The 27172-nt window shown below is 40.3% G+C and overlaps 1 protein-coding gene across 2 annotated transcripts; it reads left to right on the top strand.

The window, feature by feature from the left end:
* Nucleotides 1-775: 775 nt before the first annotated feature.
* LOC109260106 (UDP-glucuronosyltransferase 3A1-like) lies at nucleotides 776-27172 on the top strand. Of its 2 annotated transcripts, none has more exons than XM_019438097.2 (7): nucleotides 776-956; nucleotides 3596-3697; nucleotides 16844-16958; nucleotides 19278-19809; nucleotides 22294-22525; nucleotides 24116-24335; nucleotides 26660-27172. In XM_019438097.2, exons 1-7 carry the CDS (start codon nucleotides 791-793, stop codon nucleotides 26934-26936), a joined length of 1644 nt encoding a protein of 547 aa, XP_019293642.2. In that variant the 5' UTR covers nucleotides 776-790; the 3' UTR covers nucleotides 26937-27172. The 2 variants fall into 2 exon arrangements, with proteins under 2 accessions (XP_019293642.2, XP_019293643.2); XM_019438098.2 differs by having other exon boundaries at nucleotides 907-1144.

Here is a 27172-nt window from a genome sequence, read left to right as displayed (position 1 = left end):
AATATTTCTTTAATCTGTCTCTTCTTCTCTGCTATCACCCACCCAATTCCTGTTTAGTCTCTGATCAACTCTTCTACAGACTACCTCAATGGCCTAATTCTGTCAACTCTAACGTCAGAATCTATCCAGAACATGACACTTATTACCACCCCCACACCTCTTAACAAATCTCTAAATTTCTACCCTTGACCCTTGCATGCCCTGTCCTTCCCAGGGCTAATATTGCAGAGTCAGAATGACAAGATGTCTTCAGTTTGTGCCTGAGGAGACTGTGGAAATATCCCCAGTCCTATTTTATGATGCTCATTGGAATTATAGTCTCAGCAGTAGAGGTTCAAACCTTCAGGTAAAGACTTGGACTTGTAGAGTTAGGACTCTGGCACGTCTTCATAAATAAATGACCTCCTTAAGAGGTCCTCAGAATACAGTCCAGGAATGATAGGTGGACTTCTCTTGGGGATTGACTTCTAGAGAGTAGACACAACCCCTTCCAGGGAGCGGTGTCTTGAGATTGGAAGACTCGCAGAGATTTTAAGCAGGTACCTGGGGAAATGGGGCATGGGGATGACAGTATGAGGTCAATAGTGCAGTTAGGAGGTGGGAAAATTCATGGAAGAATCTCTAAAATGGAGATGGGTCTGAGTCACCTGGGGGTGGCACTATCGTGGAAATGACTTCCTGAAGTCCCTGCCATTCCTGGTTCAGAGTATGTTCTCCGCAGAGAGTGTAGTGATTCCATGGAAGGAGAGGGGTTAAGGAGAGCTCACTAACCCCTCCTTCCTTCTGCCAGATGCCTGAGGTTAGGGAGGGTGAGGACATATTAGCCAGTGGAGCAAACACCCGGGGAGGAGGAGCAGAAGGGCAAGAAGTCACAGACAGAAAGAGACGACAGGCAGGATCCACCTCTCACCTCCTCCCAAGCTGCCTGCCAGCGCATCTCCTTGGCTGCCAGTGCAGTGCGTGTCCCCAGGGCGCACAGGTTACTGTGTGGGGCGCGGGGTGCAGGCTCTGGGCACAGGACCGGGCTCCGCAGCTGGTACAGGAGTGAGCATGGCGGGGCAGTGGGTGCTGCTGCTAGCTGGCTTCCTTCTGCCCGGGTTCCTGCTCTCTGAGGCCGCCAAGATCCTAACCCTGTCTTTGGTGGGTGAGTGCGTGGCTGGAGAATCAGACACAGGCTCGTCCCAGACTCTACCTGCGTGAAGGCTCAGGCACATAGCCCTGGGCCAAAGGGTCACTCTGTGGGGTTTTCCAGGCAGCGCTTGGGTCCCAGGCTGCAGGAGGGAGAGGCGGGAGGGGGTTGTTGGGGCATGAGGAGCCCCTGCCTCATGTAGGGGTGAAGAAGATACTTCTGGAGAAAGTAGAATACCCTTTCCTCTCTCTTCCTATTCAGACTAGCTCTGCAAGGCACAGGGATGGGGCGAGAGGTTTGAGATCCCTCCCTGTGCTCGAGACGCAGGGCAGCGTCTTCCCCAGGGTGGTTTGGACATTCAGAGGCTCACCCTAAGCTTCTCAGGGGTGTGCAGCAATTGTCGACAGAGACGGGGTCGGGGCGGGGGGGAGCATTTGCAGGCTCTTGGAGGCCCAGGGAAGAGCTCACGGGGACAGCAGCACGGATTTTCTGAGGCTGCATGGGAGCCAATTGGAGAAGGGAAGGCATTTCAATAACAGTTAGGAGGGTGTTTTCATCCAGAGAAAATCTAGAGAACTGGCCAGGGTTGGGGAGTGGACCCTGGGCGTTCAGGTCTCTCCAGTGCCCACTCCTTTTCACCCGTGGGGCTGGAAGTGTTTGAAGGACTTGAGGGACTGTTAATTTTGCATTTTGTGGCCTCAGTTTTATCTCCTTTACTTTTGCACCAAAGGGACTAGCAGATGAAAAGGAAAATCATACCAGGATGAAGGGTCATCCTAGGATGGAGCTTCCCCAACATTGTATTTCAACTCACAGGGGGCTCTTTTAGGTCACTTGACTGTATAGGTCACTGGGAATCGGGGGGATCTTAGAGCTGGAAGGACGCTGAATCATCTCATTTAGCCCCACAGTGTTTTCTTGAACAAGAAACTTAAGGGTCGGGCACCTTTGCCAGAGCACACTGGACCTCCTTAAAGGCACACAGCAGGAATTTACTCCACTCTCTCAGCCCAGGAGCAGCCTTTTCACAGCTTCCAATCTCATGCACTTTTAGTGGGTAGTTTTAAAAATCACTCTTTAAGAAACCCTGTAACTGCATTTGAATTCCTTTTTTATTCATTTAGTTTTCTTTCTGATTGTTAGTAGCAGTGACACAAAAGCACTCCCTCGCTTCTTGTTAGTACATGTCCTCTGGACTCTGTGAGGTGGGGAGGAAGGTGTGGTTTGGAGGCACTGAAGCCCTGCCTCTGTTCCAGAATGCACTGTGCTCACCAAGACCTTTAGGAATGGCTGCCTGTGCAGGTGCAGGAAGCCTTCTCTCCAGAATCCATTTCCTGCATGGGTTAAAGGTAGAGTCAGAGCAGGGAGTCTGAGGGGGTAGGGTTCATGTTTTATGTAATTTGTGTTACCTCAGGGCAACACAAGTATAGCTATTAAAAACTAGAGTATAAGAAACTAGATGCACACTATTGCTGTAGTTCTTTTTTAAACTTTTTTATTACTGTGGTTTCACATCCATGTGAGCTGACCCAATCATCATGGGACCTTCATCTTCCAAACAACCCCCAGTTCCCAGCTTGGGCAAATTCTATTCCTTCCCGTGTGGTCTGGCTTTGACTATTGCTGAGACTCATAGATTCCATAAAAATGGCCCCTGGTAGCATATGGTTTTAGATACAACTTGATGTGATAGAAACTGTACCTCCCCAGGGGGTCATACTCTGTTTCCTTGGGATCCCAGGATATTTCTAGGATGGGTGGTGTCTCAGTCTCTCATGCATACAGGATCCTGCAGTTCCACTGGAAGGGTCCACAATTATTCTGAATGCCTTAATTTGATATTCAGCAAAATGCAGACCCCAACTGAGAAGCCTCCTGCCAAATATATTTGAATCTGAAGAATTTTGGCTCTAAGTGGTGTCTCTCTCTCCTTTGCTCCAGTGGCTCTTTCCTGGACTGATGTTAAGTTCCCATGTTTTGGCCCTCACATTAGCCTAAACTTCCAGAGAGAAGGATTCCAGAAATGCTCTGATTAATTTTCCGCTAGGAGTCCTTCACACTCATATATAGCACTGTGCCAAACTTTGCATCAGTACAGTTATTTCTGTAGGGCACCAAGTGTCCATAAGGCCTGGCTAGAATCAGCATGTGCTTAGAATCAGGAACTCCTTAAAGCCTAAGCACAGAGAGGCTCATCACACTGATGTTTGGTCACTTTTGTGACCAGAGTCACACAAAAGAATCAGAGGGAGGTTTGCCAAGGTCAAGGGTTTGGGCAAGTAGGCTCAGGGTGAGTGGCTGTGCCTTACCCAGATGGAGATGGGCAGCGTGACTGATGAAGCTGATCTTCCTCTACTCACCGTCATCTTTCTGTTCTCTATCTCTCATGTCTTGGCTCTATCACCCCATCAACTTCAGGCACTCTATTCTCATGATTACAAAGATGCAGTTGTGAATTGTTCCTAGGTGGGAGCCATCATCTGCTGCTGGACCGGGTGTCTCAGATTCTTCAAGATCATGGTCATAATGTCACCATGCTTCACCAGAGAGGGAATTCATTCATATCAGGTATCTTTTCCCACTAATCCTTGATTCCTTCTGCTCTATGCAAAGTGTAGAGTGAAGCAACAATGCCTTTTGCATAAATGGGCTCAGAAAAGTGTTTTTAAAATCTAATTGGACCCAAACAATGAAAAGTGTGTGTGTGTGTGTGTGTGTGTGTGTGTGTGTGTGTGTGCGCGCGCGCGTGCATTTAAGTAAAGTGTTGTAAAACTTGCTGGCTATGTCTACCAGCACTCCACACTCTGTAGTCTCATATTTTCCTCCCTTACCTTCATCCCAACCAACAGTCCACATATTATTACAGGTTATTTTGGTAAATGGCACTTCATAACATAGCTTGAAAATATGTGAACAGAAGTGTTCATCCATATATAAGATTTCTAATAGGAAAGGATCATTCTTTTTTTTTTTTTATATCAGAGATTACTTTTCTTCCTATGATAACTGAAATTTAAGAAAGGTCTCTCAGGAAGCCCCTTATTTAGGCAGGTGAGATCAGATCCCATAATTGAGATGATTTTGTTTTCTTGAAAAATCAATGACTGCCCATGAGTTTGTGGATAATGATGTTGGATGTTCTTAACTGAATCATCGAATCCAATGAATGTTAGTCAAAATGAGCAAGGAAATCTTATCAACTCTTCTCTGTTGACAGACAAGACATCAGCAACCCAGAGAACTGAAATGAATTGCCCAAGGTCATATGGCAGGCTAATAATAGTGTTGGGTGGCTTTAGGACTTTAAGCTCTGGATTGCTCTATCTGTAGTTTTCTCAGGCTTTGATTTAAAAAAGATTCAATTTTAATCAGCATCTTTGAGGAATAAAATTCTGAGAAATTATAAAATTTTGAAGGTGATCAGCCTTTGTTGTTGTTTAGATTTTATTAAAAACAAATTTTTTTTTACTGTGAAAATTTCTTCTAAGATATTTATTGTGGTAAAATATACACAGCATAAAATTGATCACTAAACATTTTGTTTTGGACAGTTTAGTGACTTTAAGTACATTCACATTGTTGTGCAACCATCACTCTAGAACATTTTCATCATCACAAACAGGAACTCTGTACTGATTATATAGTAACTGCCAAATACCCTTTGCCTGAAGCCCTTGGTAACCACTACTGTGCCTTACTTCTCGAAAAATTTGGCTATTCTAGGTATTTCATTTAAATAGAAATATACAGTATATGTTTTTTTGTGTCTGGCTCATTTCACTTTGTATCATGTCTTTAAGACTCATTCATGTTGTTGTATGGATCACAATCTCTTTCCTTTTTAAGGCTGAATAATGTTGCATTGTAAGTACATACCACATTTTGTTAATCCAGTCATCATCTGTCAATGGACATTTGCACTGTTTCCCCCTTTTGGATATTGTGAATAATGCTGTCGTGAAAGCTGCTGTAGAAATATGTCTTTGAGTGCCTACTTAAGGTCATTTAAATCACTTTCTAGATTAGGTTCTTCATTCTTCAGTGAATATTATTTATATACATATCTCTTTGTATCTGCCTTGATGACAGACATGAATAAAGAGCTGTAGTTTGTTGATGATAATTTGTCAGTGTAGTTAATCTTGATTTTGAAAATTGCAATTAAATTTAATTAAAATTTAAATGAAGTTATGTTAAATTAGAATTTCAGATTGATTAATAAATAATTTCAGCAGGGGCACCTGGATGGCTCAGTCGGTTATGCATCTGATTTTGGCTCATGTCATGATCTTCTGGTTTGTGAGTTTGAGTCCTGCATTGGGCTTGCTGCTGTTAGCACAGACCCTGCTTCGGGTTGTGTCTCCCTATGGTTCTGCCCGTCCCCCACTGGTTCTCTCTCTCTCTCAAATAAAATAAAACTTAATTAGCAAGCGTCTAGGGGAGCCTGGATGGCTCATTTGGTTGAGTGCCCAACTTCGGCTCAAGTCATGATCTCGCCGTCTGTGAGTTCGAGCCCCGAGTCAGGCTCTGTGCTGACAGCTCAAAGCCTGGAGACTGCTTCGGATTCTGTGTCTCCCTCTCTCTCTGCCCCTCCCCAACTCATACTCTGTATCTCTCTCTGTTAAAAATAAGTAAACATTAAAAAAATTTTTTTAAATAAAAAAAAAAAAAGAAAGAGTCTAGAGTAGAGTTTCTTTCAATATGCCCCAATCACGAGCATTTCTGAGGCTTTGAAACAGCATATTCATTCTTTACTTCAGGAATAGAGCTCTACTAAACATCTGCAAATAGGGAAAACACATGATTGGGGTGTTATTTCTGACCTGCTTCCCGTTTCAGTGTAATGTAACATTTGTGTTTTTTTGAGGGGGAGTTTATTTGGAGGGCTTCTTTTGAAAGTAAACATTTACTTAGGAAATGCTATGTGACTAGCACTGAGATAGATATTTTCACATTTACACCATCATTTAAACTGAAGCCTGATCTTTGATCCAAAGTAAATGTTTAACAGAGTGTTTGGAAAGCAAATGTGGGGATAAACTTTTGGAGGAAAAGTTCTTAGAATTTTTTCAAATTGAATCATCCAGAGGTGCTTTTTGGCCTGTGTGTAGACTTGTCTGTCTTCCCGACCTTAGGAAATAACACACCCAGTGTTATTTGTGCATGTGATGTATTGGTGGAGGGCTGTGTGGAATGCTTCTTGTTTTGTGACCTTCAGGTCACAATAACTGCCTTTGCTTTAGGAATTTATTTTCTTTTTTTCTTTTTTTAATTTAAAGTTTAGTCAGTTAATATACAGTGAAATATTGGTTTCAGAAGTAGAATTCAGTGATTTATCACTTATATACAACACCCAGTGCTCATCACAAATTCCCTCTTTAGTATACCCATCACCCATCTCCCACCCACCTCCCTCCATCAACCCTAGTTGATTCTCTGTCGTTAAAAGTCTCTCCTGTGGTTTGTTTCCCTTTCTTCTCTTCCCCCCACCTCCCGTATGTTAATCTGTATTCGTACTTAAATTCCACATATGAGTGAAATCGTATGGTATTTGTCTTTCTCTGATTGACTTATTTTGCTTACCATAATACATTCTAGCTGCATCCATGATGTTGCAAATGGTATGATTTCATTCTTTTTGATGGCTGAATAATATTCTTATATATATATATATATATATATATATATATATATATATATATACACACACACACACACACACACACACACACACACACACACACATTTGGGCTCTCTCCATAGTTTGGCTATTGTTGATAATGCTGCTATCAACATCAGGGTGCATGTATGCCTTTGAATCAGTATTTTTGTATCCTTTAGGTAAATGTCTAACAGTGCAATTGCTGGATCATAGGGTAGTTCTGTTTTTCATTCTTTGAGGAACCTCCATGCTGTTCTTCAGAGTGGCTGCACCAGTTTGCATTCCTACCGGCCGTGCAAGAGAGTTCCCTTTTCTCTGCATCCTCCCCAACAGCTGTTGTTTCCTGTGTTGTTAGTTTTAGGTCTTCTGACAGTTGTGAGGTGGTATCTCATTGTGGTTTTGATGCGTATTTCTTTCCCTGATGATGAATGATGTTGAGCATCTTTTCATGTGTCTGTTAGCTATCTGGATGTCTTCTTTGGAAAAGTGTCTATTTATGTCTTCTGCCCATTTATTAACTGGGTTGTTTGGGTTTGGGGTTTTGAGTTTGGTATGTTCCTTAAAGATTTTATATTCTAACCCCTTATCATATATGTTGTTTGCAAATATCTTCTCCCATTCTGTAGGCTGCCTTTTAGTTTTGTTGATTGTTTCCTTTGCTGGGCAGAAACTTTTATCATGAAGTCCCAATAGTTCATTTTTGCATTCATTTCCCTTACCTAACCATAAATCATTTGTTGAAGAGACTTTTTTTTCCATTGGATATTCTTTCTTGTTTTGTCAAAGATGAGTTGACTACATAGTTGTACAATTGTGTCTGTTTTTGTGCCAGTACCATACCGTCTTGATGACTACCGCTTTGTAATATAGCTTGAAATGCAGAATCATGATGTCTCCAGTTTTGTTTTTTCCTTTTCAGGATTGCTTTGCCTATTTGGGGTCTTGTATAGTTCCATACAAAGTTTAGGATTGTTTGATCTAGCTCTGTGAAGAATGCTGGTGGTAGTTTGATAGGGATTGCAATCAATGTGTAGATTGCTTTGGGTAGCGTAGACATTTTAGCAATATTTGTGCTTCCAATCCATGAGGATGGAATGCTTTTACATTTTGTTGTGTCCTTTGCAATATCTTTTATAAGTCTTTATAGTTTTTAGAGTACAGATCTTTTACCTCTTTAGTTAGATTTATTCCCAGGTATCTTATTGTTTTTGGTGCAATTTTTAATGGGTTTGATTCCCTGATTTCTCTTTCTGCTGCTTCATTATTGGTGTATACAAATGCAACAGATTTCTGCAGGTTGATTTAATATCCTGCAACTTTGCTGAATTCATGCATTAGTTTTAGCAATTTTTTGGTAGAGTCTTTCAGGTTTTCTACATAGCGTATCATGTCATCTGCAAATAGTGAAAGTTTGACTTCTTCCTTGCTCTATTTGTATGCCCTTTATTTCTTTTTGTTGTCTGACTGCTGAGGCTAAGACTTCTAGTACTATGTTAAATAGTAATGGTGAAAGGGGGCATCCTTGCCTTGTTCCTGACTATAAGGGAAAGGCTTTCATTTTCTCCCCAATGAGGATGATATTAGCTGTGGATCTTTCATATATGGCCTGTATGTTGAGGTATGTTCCATCTATCCCTACTTTGTTGAGGGTTTTTTATCAAGAATGAATGTTGTATTTTGTCAAATGCTTTTTCTGCATCTATTGAGAGGATCATATTGTGTATATTGCACCACGTCTGCAGTCCAAGAATAAATCCCAGTTAATCATGGTGAATAACTCTTTTAATGCACTGTTGAATTTGATTTGCAAGTATCTTGTTGAGAATTTTTGAATCCAGTTTCATCAGGGATTTTGGCCTATAATTCTCCTTCTTAGTAGAGTCTTTGGTTTTGGGATCAAGGTAATGCTGACTTCATAGAATGAGTTTGAAACCTTTCCTTCCATTATAATTTTTGGAACAATGTAAGGGGAATAGACATTGGCTCTTCCTTAAATGTCTGGTAGAATCCCCCTGGGAAGCCATGTGGCCCAGGACTCTTGTTTGTTGGAAGATTTTTGATTACTAATTCAATTCCTTTGCTTGTTATGGGCCTATTAAAATTTTCTATTTCTTTCTGTTTCAATTTCTGTAGTTTGTGCATTTCTAGGAACTGTCCATTTCTTCCAGATTGCCCAATTTGTTGGCATATAATTTTTATAGTATTCTCTTATAATTGTTTTATTATTGTTGTGTTGGTTGTGATCTCTCCTCTTTCATTCATGAATTTTATCTACTTGGATCATTTCTCTTTTCTTTTTGATAGGTCAGGCTACGGGTTTATCAATTTTGTTTATTCTTTCAAAGAATGAGCTCTTAGTTTCTATAATCCATTCTACTGTGGTTTTTTTGTTTGTTTGTTTTTGTTTGTCTCTATATCATTTAGTTCTGTTCTAATTTTTATTACGTCCCTTCTTCTGCTGGCTTTAGGCTTTATTTGCTGTTCCTTGTCTAGCTCCTTTAGGTGTAAGGTTAGGTTGTGTATTTGGGACCTTTCTTGCTTCTTGAGAGAGGCCTGAATTACAATATACTTTCCTCTTAGGACTGCCTTTGCTGCATCCCAAAGGGTTCGAACTGTCGTGTGTTCATTTTAATTTGCTTCCATGTATTTTTTAATTTCTTCTTTGGAACACCTGGGTGGCTCAGTTGGTTAAGTGTCTGACTTCAGCTCAGGTCATGATCTTGCAGTTCATGGGTTCGAGCCCTGCATCAGGCTCTGTGCTGATAACTCAGAGCCTGGAACCTGATTTGAATTTTGTGTCTGCCTCTCTGTGTCTGCCCCACCCTCCCCATATTCTGTCTCTCTGAACAATAAATAAACATTAAAAAAAGAAAAAAATAATTTCTTCTTTAATTTCCTGGTTAACCCATTCAGTTTTAGTAGGATGTTCTTTACCTTCCATGTATTTGGGGGCTTTCCAAATTGTTTCTTGTGGTTGACTTTAAGTTTCATAGCATTATGATCTGAAAATATGCATGGTATGCTCTTGATTTTTTGTACCTATTGAGGGCTGATTTGTGACCTAGTATATGATCTATTTTGGAGACTATTCCACGTGTACTCGAGAAGAATGTGTATTGTGCTGGTTTAGGATGAAATGTTCTGACTGTATCTGTTAATATATCTAAGAATTGTCCAGATATAAGTACTTCCAGTCCAGTGTTTCATTCAAAGTCATTGTTTCCTCGTTGATTTTCTGATTTGAAGGTCTGTTCATTGTTGTAAGTGTGGTGTTAAAGTGCCCTACTATTACTGTATTATTATCAATAAGTTTCTTTATGTTTGTTATTAATGTATTGATTTATATATTTGGGTGCTTCCAGTTGGTGGTATAAATATTTACAATTATTAGATCTTCTTGAATGGCTAGACCCCTTAATTATGATACAATATCCTACATCATCTTTTGTTACAGTCTTTGTTTTAAAATAAAATTTGTCTGACACAAGTATGGCTACTCTGGCTTTCTTTTGACATCCGTTATCATAATAGATTGTCCTCTACCCCTTCATTTTCATCTGCAGGTGTCTTTAGCTCTAAAATGAGTCTGTCTTAGGCGCAGATAGATGGATCTTATTTTTTTATCCATTCTGATACCTTATGTCATTTTATTGGAGTACTTAGTCCTTTTACACTCAAAGTAATTATTGAAAGATATGAATTTAGTGCCATTATTTACCGGTAGAGTTGGTGTTTCTGGCAATGTTATCTGGTCCTTTGTAGTCTTTATTGCTTTGGCCTTTTTTTTTTCTCCACTCAAAAGAGTCCCCCTTAAAGTTTCTTGCAGGCCTGGGTTAGTTGGTCATGAACTCCTTTAGTTTTTGTTTGCCTGGGAAATTCTTTATTTCTCCTTCTTTTCTTAATGACAACTGTTATGGATAATGAATTTTTTGGCTGCACATTTTTCCCATTCAGCACAGTGAATATTTCCTGCCCCTCCCTTCTGGCCTCCCTTTCAGTGGACAGGTCTGCTGCTAACCTTATGTGTCTATCCTTTTTGGTTAAGGACCTTTTGTCCCTAGTTGCTTTCAGAATTCTCTCTTTATCTTTGTATTTTGCAAGTTTCACTAGGATATGTCATGGTGTTGACCTGTTTTTGTTTATTTTGCGGGGAGTCTGTGTGCCTCTTGGACTTGAATACCTGTTTCCTTCCCCAGATTAGGGAAGTTCTCAGCTAAAATTTGTTCAAATAAACCTTCTCGCCCTCTTTCCTTCTCTTCTGGGAGTACTGTGGTATGGATATTATTTCATTATACAGAATCACTAAGATTCCTAAGTCTCCCCTTGCGATCTAATGGTTTTCCTTCCCTCTTTGTTTCAGCTTCATTATGTTCCATAGTTTTATATTCTGTCACCTATTCTTTCCTCCATGTCTTCAATCCTCATCGTGACTGTATCCACTAGATTTTGCATCTCACTTATAGTATTTTTAAATTTCAGCCTGGCTAGTTTTTAAGTCTTTTATCTCTGAAGCAAGGGTTATTCTAGTGTCTTCTATGCTTTCTTCAAGCCCAACTTGTAATCTTATGACTGCTGTTCTCAATTCTTGATCAGATATATTGCTTATATCTGTTTTGAGCAAGTCCCAGGCTGTGATTTCTTCTTGACCTTTCTTTTGGGGAGGATTCCTCTGTGTTGTCATTTTGGCTAAGTTTCTGTGTTCTGCATGTTTTCACAGCTTGTTATGTTTACTGCACCTGAGAATAATGCTCTATTCAAAAGGGGTCATAGGGGCACCTGGGTGGCTTAGTCGGTTGAGCGTCCGACTTTGGCTCAGGTCATGATCTTACCATTCGTGAGTTTGAGCCCTGAGTCATGCTCTGTGCTGACAGCTCGGAGCCTGGAGCCTGCTTCGGATTCTGTGTGTCTCCCTCTCTGCCTCTTCCCCGCTCATGCTCTGTCTCTCTCTGTCTCTCAAAGATGGATAAATGTTAAAAAAAAAAACTTCAAAAAAGGGGGTTATACACTGTCCAGTGTCTGGCACTTCAGGAAGTATCTCTGGTGTACACTGTGCACTCTGCTATTGAAATTTGGCTGCTCCTTCCCACTGGCCGGTCCTCCGCAGAGGTCCTCCTTGCTTGCAGTGGTGACTGTTTGGACCTTTTACTTGGTGTGCTTTGATTAGTTTGTTAATATGAACCTGGAAAAATAGAAGGAAAAAAGCCTGATTCCAAAAAAAGAGAAAAGGAAAAGGAGTGAAAAAAACCAAATGATCAAAAAACTATAAGCCTGATTCTAAAGAAAAAGAAAGAAAGAAAGGAAAAAAAAAGTCTGATCCAAAAAGAAAAACAAACAAACAACAAACAACAACAAAACAACAAAAAACAGGAGAAAAAAGGAAATGAAAAAAAAAAGAAAACTAACAAACTAAGAAGAAACTGCAAGCCTGACTCCAAAACAAAGAAGGAAGAAAAAAAAAAGTGAAAAAAGAAAAAAAAAATTAAGCCTGGTCCTAGTATCACCAGAACTGCAGGTGTCATTTTGAAGCACTTGATTTTCAGTACACTTGGTGCATGTGAGGTGCTGCCTTTGCTGGTCTTCTGGTGGAGAGGCCCATTGTGTTGGTTCAGAGTCAGTTTGCCCCAGTAAATAAGCTTGTGCCTCATGCGGGGGTTGGGAGGGGAATGGGAAGGAGGAATTTGTTGTAAGGGAGTCTTGCCTCCCCTAGGGTCTGACCTCAATACAGCTGTGTTTGAAGGACAAGGAGAGCCCAGGATCTCCTTATGTCTATGCCATCTTAACTCCTCCTGTATTGTAACATTTGAACCGTTTATTAACTCCTTCTTTGGACATATTTCCCCATCTTGTTAGTTTATTTACTACTTTAATAAAGAAATGAAATTACAAGCATTAAAAAGCAAAGATCTTCAATATTCGCATGTGCTGCTGCTCCAACCAATATCTGGCATTATAATTGGGTTACCAATACAGGCTGGAAAAATATTAAGAAGTATGATAGAATAAGTCCAGATTGTCTTGAACATACTATTGGTAGAACATACTATTGGTAGAACATACAGCAGCAAGTATGTCTTGAACATACTATTGGTAGAAATGTGGATGTTAGAACCCTTTGGCAATCTATACAAACAACAAATCATTAAGTCTTGCACCTGAATATAATGTAATGTTATATGTCAATTGTATCTTATTAACAAAGGTAAAAACTCTGCTAATGAGGGTGAAGAAGGAAGAGAGGAGCATGGTAGAGAAAATCTACATTGTCTTAGACAACATGTAAATCACCATAAACACACTTCTGGTAAAAATATAAATGTTAAGGATGTCTTGCTTCTTATAATAAAATGTGAAAGGAAAGAGATAAATTGAAGGAAGAACTATTAAGCATAAAGGAATGAGGACTTCATGATTTTGGAAACTCTCACCCTATCCAGATTGCAAAAGATTCTAAAATTAGGGGATTGAATGTGAGGAAAGAGAAAGTGTGGCCGGATAATCTCTTCCTATTTTCTCTAAATAGGTCATAATATTTAGTCTAACAAAGCTCTTTAAATATTAGGTGTGTGATTCAGTGGGTCTCTTCAGCCACATTGACTGACACCAATAGTGGAGATGGAATTATTTTTAAAGATCTGTGGAGGACCTCCTGTTCAGAGGAGTGAATTCCATGACATAACCAGAAGATCCAGAAGGTACTTGAGAATTTTATACCGGGATAAACACTGACAGTTTGGATTGAAAAGGACAGAGAAAGAGTGACTTGAAAGAAGCCCACTGAATTTCCCCAAATTAAGAAACATGCCCATAAACTATTCAGCTGAAAACTTGTGCTACCTTTCATGACGAACAAATGAAAACTCTTGAGTTTGAGGCAGTGAACCCAGAGGGTAGAACTTCTAGTTTACAGGGCTGAATTCTAATTCACAGCAGATTATTTACAGTTTTAAAACTTAACATTGTCTTCCCAGTTAGATATCAACATTTCTTAGGTCCAGAGATTCATATTTTCCTGTCATTTTCTTCTATTTTGAATGATAATGTCTACAACTGGCATCTTAATATTCCTTGGGAGCAGATAAACTTGTTTCCTAATTTCATAGGTCCACAGATAGAGAAACTTTGCTTTTGGATGGATCATATCCAGACTGTTCCACCCACACTTGACTGAATTATTTGGATAATATAAGTTGAGACATTTGAGCTAATGATATTTAGATGAGATTTTGAACTATGAATTGATGATGTGAAGGATTGAGACTTGTTGGACTGTTGGGTGTGGTGAATGTAATTTTTATGTGATATTTACATGGGGGTTTGATGTCCAGAGAGCAGAACATGGTGGTAGAAGATGATGCCCCCACCCAAAGATATGCTCTACTCTTTTGAACCAGTGAATATGCTACCTTACATGGCAAGGAGACTTTGCAGATGTGATTGATATAAGGATTTTGAGATGGGGAGATTATCTTGGATTATCCATTTGGGCTCTATATTATTATAGGAGTCCTTCTAAAAAAAGAGGAGATGATAAGAGAGTAAGAGTAGGAAATGTGATGATAGAAGGGAAAGGCAGGTAATGGATGATGTCATTGCCAGCTGAAAGGAGGCCATGAATCAAGGAATGAAGACAACCACTAAAAGATGGAAAAGACCAGAAAATGGATTGTCCTTTCGAGCCTCCCAAAGGAATTCCTGGCCTTCCCACACCATACTTTTGTCCTAGGGAGACCCATTTTGTACTTCTGATCTCCAGAACTATAAGATAATACATTTGTTTTGTTTTAAGCAACTAGGTTTATAGTAATTTATTACAGCAGCAAGTAGAAATTAATACTGCTATCCAAGTGGTCTAGCCAACTCCAGGAAGAATGGGAAGAGGTTGCCAAAGCCTTTATAATGAAGGCAAATATGGGGGTCACTAATGGCAGTGCCTGTTGTATTGCAATTTGGACAGATTCTAGATCTTTATGATATTGGCCTTACTCAAAATGGGCTGATTTTCAAAAACAAGCATAAATAGATTTAAGGAAAATGTATAAATCAGAAATCTATTGTCTCCAGATTGCACAAAGGCTTAAGAGATGTTGGACTTGTTGAGATATTGTGCTGTTGTGAGTCATCGCTTTTTGTTTCATAGTGTCATCGATCAGGAGGCCTTAGCTTATCAAATAATTCCCAGGAAATCTTATCAAATAATTCCCAGGAATTTAACTGAGATCCTAGGCCTTGAGACTTATATGAGGTAATGCCTCATCCCTTTATGTGAATTCCTTTGAGAATGTTTCTCAATCCTGATGAGTATGTCAAATGAATCTATTCAGGGCAGGATATTGTCAATATAATGTCCTACCTGTGCTCCTGGGGAAAGTTGGATGTGGTTAAGATCTTGCCAATAAAGATTGTGGCCAGGGGCGCCTGGGTGGCTCTGTCGGTTAAGCGCTGACTTTGGCTGAAGTCATGATTTCGCAGTTCCTGAGTTCAAGCCCAATGTCTGGCTCTATGCTGACAGTTCAGAGCCTAGAGCCTGCTTCAGATTCTGGGTCTCCCTCTCTCGCTGCTCCTTCCACACTCCTTCTCTGTCTGTGTGTCTCAAAAATAAATACGTTAAAAAATTAAATTAAAAAATAAATTTAAAAAAAGATTGTGGCCAATGGTAGGACCATTGAAATACCCTATGGACAACTAGTTAAAGGTCTACTGTGTCCCTTCCAAGGTGAAGGCAAACTGACATTGAGAACCTGTTGACATAGATACTGAACAGAACATATTAGCCAAAAGTATGATTGCAAAATACAGTGAAACCTTGTATTGCAAGTAATTGTTCTGTAAGCATGCCACAAGAAAAGCAAACATTTCTAATAAAATTTGACTTGATAAATGAGCAGTGTCTTGCAATATGAGTATTACGTGATGCAGAACATCACGTGATCACAACTGAGACAATGGTTCTTGACATTTGCTTTGATATACAAGTGCTTTGGATTACAAACATGTTTCCAGAACAAATTATGCTCGCAAACCAAAGTGTTACTTATTTGCCAGTACATACTTGGATAGCAGTAATTTCACTAAGATTGGGCTTGTTTTAGTGTGTAGGACTATGCACTAATGTATCCCTGGTTTACACACAGTTTGTTTGAATGTTATGACTGATGAAAGCTCACATACATAAGAGAGTATGAAATTTTTATTTCTCAAATAGTAAGGCATGTTTTTTTGGAAGAGTAGGGCAGGCTCCTAAGCAAATCTGAAATATGGCTTTCTAGAGGCTGGAAGGGATGACTAGTTTGAGTTTTTATTGTGAGTAGAGAGTTGGGATGTGTTGAGGGTTCCCCCTCATTGGCCTTCCTTGCATGGTTTGAAACTCCCACTAGGGTCAAGAGAGGGAACATGCTGACTCTCTTACTAGTTTGCCCAGGTGAAGAAGCATAAAAGAGGGCATGGGAGATAGGGCTTGAAAACTGTCAGCAGTCAAACATCAAAAGTGGACTCAGACTTTTTATTACACATGGGTATATGGGAGAAACCATGTTGGTAAGTAGAGGTACAGCGGTCTAGTATTTTATAGAAGCTTTTTAGTACTTTTTACTGAATCAAAAAACTATTTGGATTTATCACTCTAAATAATGAAAATGAGTTTTTCTAAAACAGAAGGAGCAGAGGCTCTGGAATCAAACAGACCTGTACTGAAATACAAAGACTGTAACTTCCTGTGTGTGCAACCTTGACAAATTGTCTTAACTTCAATTCACTTTGTTTTCTGACCTGTAAAATAGGACAAATAGGTATGCCTTATGGAGGCTTTAAATGGAAGCTTCTATAACTTTAAATTGAAAAGCACTCCTCAATCAGTGTAAGATTCTCCATAGATGTTAATCATTTTATAAGATTAAATGAATGAGAATGCAACCAAACCATACAAAAATATATCAAAAGGCAAACATTCTATAAATATAGAATTATTTAAGCAAACACATGATGATATTATCATGCTAATGTTAATCCATGGTTTGCGGCATATTTCACATTTTTAACCCATGGGTGTTTTCTAGATTTTAAAGAGAAGGAGATATCATACCAAGTTATCCCTTGGCTTCCACCTGAAGACTATAACAAAAGATTGAAGAATAATTTTGATTTTTTTATCGAAGAAGCTTTGGGTGGCAGGTAATTGTTATGTCTTTGAACCAAAGAGTCACTATTTTAGCAATACAAATGAATGGATGGATGCCTGGATGCTTGGCCTGTATACGTAAGACAGGGATGGACGGATGGGTGGATGGATGAAGGAATAGACGATGAGTGGATGGTTAGGGAAACAAGTATTTACACCAATTCATCCAGTGCAGTCACTCGAGATTCTTCTTTGCTCTGTACTGTGCCTCTTCCATGAATGGATTTCTGTAGCAAGTAGAGGTTGATCTTTCTGGGACTTCCTTTCAACACCTCTCTTACAATCGTTGTTTATAACCTCCCCACCACAAAAGCACAGGTACCTCAGCCTCTCACTGTTGTTAGGGAAATGAGAGCCACTTACTTTTCCTCCTTTTCTTCACACATATTCTAGTATTGGAGGGAAGAATTATGAACACTGGTTTTGTAGTAGTTGAACATCTGGCTATGTAAAGTCCATTTATTTATTTATTTATTTATTTATTTATTTATTTTTATTTTGGGCCATGTAAGGTCCTTTTAAAAATGCAATGAACCTCGTGCAAAATAAGACATGAGTCCTTTGTTTCATCTGAATGGAAAGAAGCACATAACTGCTTAATCTTAGACATTAATGTGGAAAGACAAACATCCATTCCTAACTAATTATAGTGGCCTTGCCTTCTTTCTATCTGAAAATTCTACTTACTAGTGTAGGTCTTGCTTACATTTGACTTTTCTCATAAAGTTTTTTTTCCTCCCTCAATTGGGAGACCACAGTCCTTCCTGTCTAGAACTGATCTAATCTATTCATTTGACACTTAATCTATATTATCTTGTGCTGTTAGTTATATTAAGTATAGGCTTTGTCTCTTTTCCATTCATTTAATATTTTTGTAAACAGGCATGGGTAACCATGGATTCTTAAACATTTTTTTCTATTTATTAGCTTAATTTTAAGCATGCTTAATGAGCTATATATGGAAATTTTTACAGCACTATTGTAAGTATCTACAATATCTGGTTATCATTCCTTTGCTATGTGAAATCTTCAAAAAATGCATAGCAGAGGAGGATTTTAGCCAGTCACTTCCATTGTGTAACTTGAAGTTAATTCTAAATGTCAGGAAGAGTTCTGTGTATTGCTAAAAAGTTCCCTACCTCTGGACCTTCTCCATGTGGGATGCACTGGTACAGTACGCTTAAAGGGATGCCAGGGTGTTGATTCTCTTGGTCCTGCATGTAGCCAGCAGGATGTCTTGAGCTCTTGCACCTGTTAACTCTGATACCTTAAAGTACAGATGGACATCATTATCTATTTCCCTGTAGATTATTCAAGCAGGAAGTAAACAATCATATTCTATATAGGCAGTTATCGGAAAGCATTTTAAGGAGATTAGCTCCTGGAATATTCCCATGGGAAAAGTATTAATTACATGTTTGTACTCGTTGTCATTATCTTCTCTGGACACCTCAACCTACACTGAAGTAGACAAGCCAATAATATGTTTATTATTAATCAGGCTTTCCTTTTCTTTTCTTGCATTGCTTAAATTTTAGGCATAGAAATGTGGAATTCCCATTTTTGCTGTGTTTTGGGTTCTATATGATAAAATGATCCCTTGTGTGAGGTGATCTCTCACATTCAGATTATACAATGATTTTTAAAAATAGCCTATATGGTCAATATTTATGGAACTGTGTCATCAAGTGACTTCCACTGTTTGAGTAATCATCAGGTAAAAGAAAGTTTATGAGAATATTACAGAGTTTATCAAATAGAAAGAGATATGTGAAATTTGCATGGTCAGAGAAAGTTCCTAGACCAGAAGGTCCACCAATGGCAATTAGTTTTCAGATAACACAATTCAGTTGTGCCAAATGGATTTCAAGATATTGAAAGAGAACATGAGTGGGGGAAAGGCAGAGTGAGAGGGGGACAGAGGATCTGAAGCAAGCTCTGCAATGACAGCAGCAAGCCTGATGTGGGGCTGAAAATCAAGCACCCTGAGATCATGAATTGAGCCAGAGTCTGAGGCTCAACTACTGACCCACCCAGGCATCTCTATGTGTTTTTTAAATAAACTGGAACAGAGAGTGCTTGAGATTTAGATGAGGGAGAGAAGAGGAGGGGAGGAAGGGAACCCTCTCAAGAGCAGAACATCTGCTCAGAGTGCCTGAGATGATGGTACTAATGGGCAGTGGTGGAATAGGTGGGCTGCTGCTAGGTGTGGTCTTGCTTATCTGGGATATTTATTTGTAGCCCAAGATTCTTTTATGTATTGTGGAATTAACACATCCAATGAATGTTTACCGTTTTTTTCTTTCTTATAGATACACATTTGGAAAATTCTTAAAATTTATGGAACAAGTAGGGCTTCAGTGCAGCCATTTTCTAAGGAGAAGTGATATCATGGATTCCTTAAAGAATGAGAACTTTGACCTAGTGATAGTTGAAAATTTTGACTACTGTCCTTTCCTGGTTGCTGAAAAGCTTGGAAAACCATTTGTGTCCATTCTCTCTTCCTCGTTTGGTGCTATAGATTTTGGACTACCAAACCCTCTGTCTTATGTGCCAGTATTGCATTCTTTGCTAACGGACCACATGGACTTCTGGGGCCGAGTGAAGAATTTTCTGATGTTCTTTGATTTCACCATGAAGCAAAGGCAAATCCAGTCTGCATATGACAATACCATCAAGGAACATTTCCCGGAAGGCTCTAGGCCAGTTTTGTCTCATCTTCTGAAGAAAGCAGAGCTGTGGTTTGTTAACTCTGACTTTGCCCTTGAATTTGCTAGGCCCCTGCTTCCCAACACTGTGTATGTTGGAGGTTTAATGGCCAGACCTGTAACACCAGTACCACAAGTAAGTGAAACTGTAGCTCTCCATGTGGGCTTCATGCAGAGGTCTTCAGCACAGAGTTGGTGACTGCCCTGCCAGTGGAATCCTGGGAAGGAAGTAGGGTGAGGCAAGTAAGGCGCCTAGGACATGCTTTTTAAGGGAGTACTCATTTTTAGCACCATGCAACGATAGTGTTAGGACTTGCACAACCCTGAGATTGAGGGCCTCCTAAATGGTACACTGAGTGTCCTCTTTAGTCCTGGCCTTGGTAGGCTAAGCTCTTTATTTTAGTTTAATTTTACTATGTCTACATACAGCATGGGGCTTGAACTCAGCACCCTGAGGTCAAGAAGAGCATGCTCTTCCAAATGAGCCAGCCAGGCACCCTGGCATAAGCCTTTTAAGAAGTTGATATTTTCATGTGCGTTTTGCATGATCCTATGTATAGTAGCTACGTGGCAAGAATCCATTAAATGGGAGAATTGTTAAAAGAGATGCGTTATTCTCAATGAAATGCACAACACTATGAGTGTGTAACCAAGGTAGGACTGGGTGGTAAGAACTGCAGACATCATCTCCAGCATCCTCAGCCCATCTTCTGATTTGATTGATCTGGGGTTAGGCCTGGGCGTTGTAAATTGTGAAAACTGCTAAGTTGGTTTGAATCCATAAACTCAGACTACTGCAATAGAAGGGTTTTTTTTAATGCTTATTTATAAGAGAGAGAGAGAGAGAGTGAGAGAGAGAGAGAAAATGATCATGAGCAGGGTAGGGGGTGAGAGAGATGGAGACCAAGAATCCCAAGCAGGGTCTACACTGTGAGCACAAACCCCAAAGCGGGGCTCGAACTCAAGAACCATGAGATCATGACCTGAGCCAAAATCAAGAGTCAGACGCTTAAGCAACTGCACCACCCGGATGCTCTTCTGCCATAGAAGTTTTTATTTATTCTTATTTTTTTTTTTTTACTTATTTATTTTTCTGCAATAGAAGTTATTAAGTGGAAGGGAGCTGAGTTGGCTTCCTTTTGCCTATCAGCACTGTGTTGCCATTTTATGCAATTTATCTTATATAATAATATCTTGCCACCTGGAAGGAAGTATGATGATCTCCATTTTTATAACAGAGAAGACAGAAACTTAGGTGGTGTGTAAGTGACTTTCCCACTACCATTCACTGCAGAGCTGGGGAAAGCCCTGATGTGACCTGGGTCTTCCAGGTACCCAAGTGTCTATGCTTCCTCTACTGACCTTGTACTCAGTGAGCAGGGAGAGTTGGGGAATGACCCATGGACTAGATGGGCTTTGAGTTGGTGGTAGGGTTTTTTAGGGATGGAGCTAGGGAGGAAGGTGTTCCAGCTGGAGAGAACAAGTAGCTCAAAGTGTTAAAGTAAAAGTAAGATAGGCATGACTCTGGGTTCCCTTGGTGACTCTAGCTAGACTGGATCAGAATTCTCAGTTGTGTAAATATAGCCAGGCCAGATTGCAGGAGACTTTACTTGATAGGAGGGTGGGTCTTGGTTATAGGGTAGGGGGAGGGAGTTGTTAAGCAAGAGCATAATGGGAGTAAGGGTTATAGTGTCTGTGAGATAGCAGAAGCTTTTTTCAAAAATGTTTCTCTATATTTTCCAGTTTTTAGATAATGGACTTACGTGGCTTTTGTAATTAAAAAGAATGACAAAGCTGTTGTCAAAGTGGTCCTTTGAATGGTAAACCAGGCAACGTTATGCTAGATGGAATCAATCCAGGAATGAGGATCTAGAAGCTGAGGAAAGGGGGCTGCAGAAGTCCAGAGTCAGAGTCTGAAGAAACACTTGAAGCAAGAGTTGACAAAACTGTGTTAAGCCCAGATTACATCATTAAGTCACAGCCTTCCTTAAGAATTGCCTGAGGACTTTAAAAAGCAAGCTGCCCAGTTCAGGTTTAGGTCTGGGCATTACCACTTTTTAAGTGTCTTCTTATGTAGATATAATTTGTAGTCATGTGGGTGAGCCACTGAGGTAAGAGATTAATTACAAAGATCTGTTAATAAGAATATCACAAAGTATCAGAGCAAAGCACTCTACATGGTGCATTGAGCCAGTGATCAGGAGCCTTCCTCCATTTCTTCCACTTCTTCTTATGCTACAGGCCTTCTCCCAGTTTCTGCAATCTAGCCTCAGACGTTGCAGCTCCCTCTGCTAGACGCTGACACCCCACTAGTGTTTGTTCTTACACTACCATTTTCCGGTGGCCTTAGGAAATTCTCAAGTGACCATGTCTCCTTTCACCTATGATGAGCAGTGGGTCTAGGATGGCCCTGACACAAAATCAAGCTTTTAAAGAAGAAAGATATTCCGACACAATGGGGATGAGCATCATGCAGAGGGTGCTGAGCTGCCCCAGGGGCTATGAGCTCTAGGAATGGCAGGAAGGTGTGTTCAGTAAATGAATGGCTTTCATTTCATGGCTGTCTAGGTTTTCATGAACAACATTTTTCACGTCCTTTTCTTTTCTGAACTCTCTCCAGGAATTTGAGAATTTCATTGCTAAGTTTGGAGACTCTGGTTTTGTCCTTGTGGCCCTGGGCTCCATGGTGAGCACTTTTCAATCCCAGGAACTTCTCAGGGAGATGAACAGTGCCTTTGCTCATCTCTCTCAAGGAGTCATATGGAAGTATAAGCCATCTCACTGGCCCAAAGACGTCAAATTGGCAGCAAATGTGAAAATCGTGGACTGGCTTCCTCAGAATGACCTCCTGGGTAAGAACTGCCCAAGTCTGCTTCACCTGTCTCATTTACATATTTTTAGAGCATATCGGGCTCTGACCTCTAGTTGGGTAATCCCACTTGCTCTAGAAGGAGCTGCTGATACCTAAAGGTGAGTCTCCAAGAAGCAGGAATGGAATGGCCAGCTGGAGTTTTTGGGGAATCAGGCCCTACTCCCAATGAGATCAGGTGCCCAAATAGCCATCTCTCCTTCATTCTTTCTATCCCAGGTGAGACATTGGTAGACATCAAGGTCACCTTGTCCTACTGCATTAGGTTTTACACAGGGTCACCCAAACACAATCCAAAAGAACCTACGGATTCTAGAGAACACATACCAGAGGGATGATGCCCTTGTATTTAGTGGCTTCATGAGTACCTGTTCTTCCACGTGCACTTACATATATCATATACCACCCTCCCCCACATCTTTCTTAGCTATTGAAGTGTGAGCAATTCATACCTTCATAACATTAATACCAATACTGTCTTTAGGATGTGCCAAAATACCTGAGTGCCAAGATGAACAAGAAGTGCCAAGAAGTACCACAGCTGGTTATTTGGTCCATTTTGTCTCTGGTACCAGAGAGTTCCCTCACCTCCCCCCACCCCCACCTCCAGTAGTTTTTCTCTGTGCCCTGTGGTCTTTCTTTCAGACCCCTTACTTCCATAACCACTGACTGGATCAGAGGCTCATGACCAAGATAATGACTCAAAATACCCTGGAAAATTGAAGGAATAGATTCCCAGCTCAACTTCTCAAATTTAATTATTTAAGCCTGGAGCAAGGCACATGATCCTCTTTTCAAAGAAGAGATAAGGAAATTCTGATGTACATTCAAGTTGGGTGACATAAACTGAGATAAACTTTTATTTTCAATAGTAATCTTATTTAGCTCTAAATAAGGTGGGCTAGAAATGCTAGAGATGGAAATACTCAAGTGTAGAATCTAGTCTCTGGTTTCAAGGGGCTACTCATGTGTTTGAAGAGACAATGCATACAGTGTCAATTTTACAATTGCCAAATAGATTATGATGTCAACGAATGTGTCAGGAATTCAGAGAAGAGGGAAATAAGTTGACAGGTGAGAAAAGAGCACTCAAGATCAAGAGAGAGACAGAGACAGAGTCACAATGAAAAAAACAGATGAGAGAAGCAAAGGGAGGCATTGAGCTGATAGAAAGATGTATGTATGTATGTATGTATGTATGTATGTATGTATGGATGGATGTATGGATGTATGTATGGATGTATGTATGGATGGATGTATGGATGGATGTATGGATGGACGGACAGAAGGGGATATATGTCTTGCTTAGCATTATTGTCTAGAGAGTTTCCTGGGTTCTGAGTCTTAGGTGGGTTCTGTCCAGGGCAAAGAATTTCTGTACAAGGGCAAGGCTTGTATGTTAGTACATGCACTTGGATACATCGTAAGCAAAATATCTTCAAATGGCTCCAACAGACCTTGAAATTCTCTTGGTATATTCTTCTGCCCTTCTTGCCTGCCCTGGTTTTCTCAAGCTTTTCATTCTGAAAATATTCATTCTGAAATATTGTGCTCTCTTTCTTATTTGAAACAGCTCACCCACGCATCCGTCTTTTTGTCACCCATGGTGGAATGAATAGCATCATGGAGGCCATCCAACATGGCGTGCCCATGGTGGGGATTCCCCTCTTTGGAGACCAGACAGAAAACCTGGTCCGAGTAGAAGCCAAAAAGTTTGGTGTCTCTATCCCATTAAAGCAGATAAAGGAAGAGACCTTGGCTGTGAAGATGAAACAAGTCATAGAAGACAAGAGGTATGGAACTCTCTGGGCTTGTGGTCACTTAGGCTGAATGAAGACATGAAACACAAAGAGCACCGTGTGGCTCTTTTTGCAATAAAAGCTGAAACTTCCAAGACATGGAATAATATGTATGTGATGCTAACAGCTGACCTGTTTTCTCTGGAAGCAAGAGTAGAAAATTTAGGTTAGATGTTGAGAATAATTTGCACCTTAGGGTTTAAAGGACCCTGTCCTACTTACACAGGACCTCTGAGAGGTCTTATGTTTATGGACTGCTTATAGTAGAATTCCAAGTGAGGCAGGAGGTTGACTTTGTGTCCACCAGTATACTACACCGTTTCCTGTCTCAGGCCCTTTGTCAGTGCTGCCTCCTAAAACATCCTTCCTTCTCCTCTCCTGTCTTGAAGGACTGACTTCTTCATGGCAGTCAGGCTCATCTCCAATGTCCTCTCCTCAGAGAGGTGGTCTTTGTCTGACAGTCCTAAATGCACTCCTCTCTCACCCTCTTCAGTCATAATTCATTTTTCCTTAACAGTTCTCAGGATCAGTAACTACCCCATTTCTTTCTGTTTCAATTTATTTTGTGTCCCCCACACTAGAAAGTAAAGAGGAAGCTCCTCTGTAGGGCCAAGTGTGTCTCTTGTTTTCTCCTGTGCTCCCAGGGCTTAGCACAGGGCCTGCCACAAAGTAAGTTGGGATGAATTTCTGTTAAGTGAGTCAGCAAATAGGCCCATGATGTCTTAGGTAAAATTCTCATCCAGCACAATGGTCCCATGACCAATTTTATTCTTTCTTCCTTATAACCAAGAAGGCCTGAATGACTTAGTGTTTCAAGGACACAAAGTGACTCAACCCTTAGGACTTATCATACTACCTTGCACAAAGGAGGCCCACAGGAGTACTTGTTAGATGACTGAAGAATCACTGAAGCTTGTGATTCTTAACACTAGAAAACTTATTAAGTTCCAGGGGTCAGATAACCTCAGACATTTCATTATATTGGGTATTTCATATGTAGCAAATGATCACGCAGAAGAATGAATTTGTAAATTTCATTGGCTATTCAAAGACCTAGACTCGAAATGGCCATAATCTGCTGACCCTGATATGGAGTCATTAGGGCTGGGATGGTCCCTACACATTGTGTTTCAGGGCTGGGTATATAAAATGTGTGGCCCAAGTAAAATGGAAAGGTGGGCACCCTTGTTATAAAGATTAAGAATTTCAAGATGGTGACAGCATAGAATAAAGCAAGTGTAGGACCCATCTAAATGTGGGGTCCTGTCCAAATGTGGAGGCTGCAGCCCATGAAGCCAGTGCTGGCCAATATGATGCTCTGAAGAGGCAGAAAAGTTCAGGCCTCGTCCTGGGCTCCAGTCCATAGAGTCACATATGTCACCTAGCCCAGACAGCAGCACAAAATAGCTGCTTATTATGCATATATATTGTATGTATAATATATATATGTCACATGTATATATTATATATATTGTATGCATAATATATATGTTACATGTATATATTATATATATTGTATGCATAATATATATGTCACGTATATATTATACATATATTGCATGTATAAAATATATGTTACATGTATATATTATACATATATTGTATGTATAATATATATGTTACATGTATATATTATACATATATGTTGAATCCTCTATGTTAGTACATGCACCTTGGATGCATCCCAAGCAGAGTATCTTTATAATGGCTCCAACAAACTTTCAAATTCCTTTGATATTTCCTTCTGCCCTTACTACTTGCCCAAGTATTCTGAAACTTTTCATTCTGAAAATTTTAATTCTGAATATTCTGCTCTCTTTCTTATTTGAAATAGCTTACCCACACATCCATGATATGTGTGTGTGTGTATTTTACATATATATATGCATATATATATATACACACACACACATACACACATATATACATATATATGTACATGTATATGTATGTGTGTGTGTGTGTGTATATATATATATATATATATATATATATATATATATATATGATAACATCACATCTATAGTTTGTGATAAGCCTCCTTGTGTGGAGACTAGTTCTGATAGACTTAGTCATTTTTTTTTCTTTTTTTTTATAGTTTAGCACATTTAGCATAGAGCATGATCTTTGCATGGAGGCACCAGTTTGAACTTTTCAGTGGAACCAGCTAGACTGTGGCAAGGCAAGGCCAGGCCAGGCCAACAACTTTTCCTTGAAACTGAGTCTTCTGTGTGTGGAGGGAAGAGTGTGTGTGATACAAGGTCTCTAAGACTTCTGAGACCACCTGAGTAACACCCCACCTCTGTGTCTGCCAACAGGTATAAGTCAGCAGCGGTGGCCGCCAGCATCATCAGGCGCTCCCACCCCCTGACCCCTGCCCAGAGGCTGGTGGGCTGGATCAATCACATCCTCCAGACAGGGGGTGCGGCCCACCTCAAGGCCCATGCCCTGCAGCAGCCGTGGCATGAGCAGTACCTGCTGGACATCTTCTTGTTCCTGCTGGTGGTCACCCTGGGCACCCTGTGGCTCTGCGGGAAGCTGCTGGGCATGGTGGCCAGGTGGCTGTGTGGGGCCAGGAAGCTGAAGAAGGCCTGATGGGGGTGCAGCCTTGATGGGTGTTTGGGGAGCCACTGGTTCTAGAAGGCTTTCCCCAGCACAGGGCAGCCCTGGTGTCTTCCCCATATTGGCACCTGAGGGTGGCACACAAATTGCTCTTCACTGTTTGCTGCCTCTGTTTAAAAGTTCTTGTGAAACACTCTTGGGCATCTTTTTTTTAAAAAAAAATTGTGGTAATATGTACAGCACATAAAATTGACCATTTTAGCCATTAA

Source organism: Panthera pardus, unplaced genomic scaffold (genome assembly GCF_024362965.1).
Source record: "Panthera pardus isolate Hobbes unplaced genomic scaffold, ASM2436296v1 HiC_scaffold_2, whole genome shotgun sequence".
Taxonomy (NCBI): Eukaryota; Metazoa; Chordata; class Mammalia; order Carnivora; family Felidae; genus Panthera; species Panthera pardus.
The sequence above is the reverse complement of the archived record's forward strand: the minus strand, read 5'-3'. Positions and strand labels throughout refer to the sequence as shown.

Bases quoted from the DNA above. Each gene is read 5' to 3' on its own strand.
- LOC109260106 (XM_019438097.2), top strand. From the start codon at position 791: ATGCCTGAGGTTAGGGAGGGTGAGGACATATTAGCCAGTGGAGCAAAC. The intron at 16,959-19,277 runs GTAATTGTTATG...TCTTTCTTATAG, and splicing joins GAAGAAGCTTTGGGTGGCAG to ATACACATTTGGAAAATTCT. The intron at 22,526-24,115 runs GTAAGAACTGCC...TATTTGAAACAG, and splicing joins TCCTCAGAATGACCTCCTGG to CTCACCCACGCATCCGTCTT.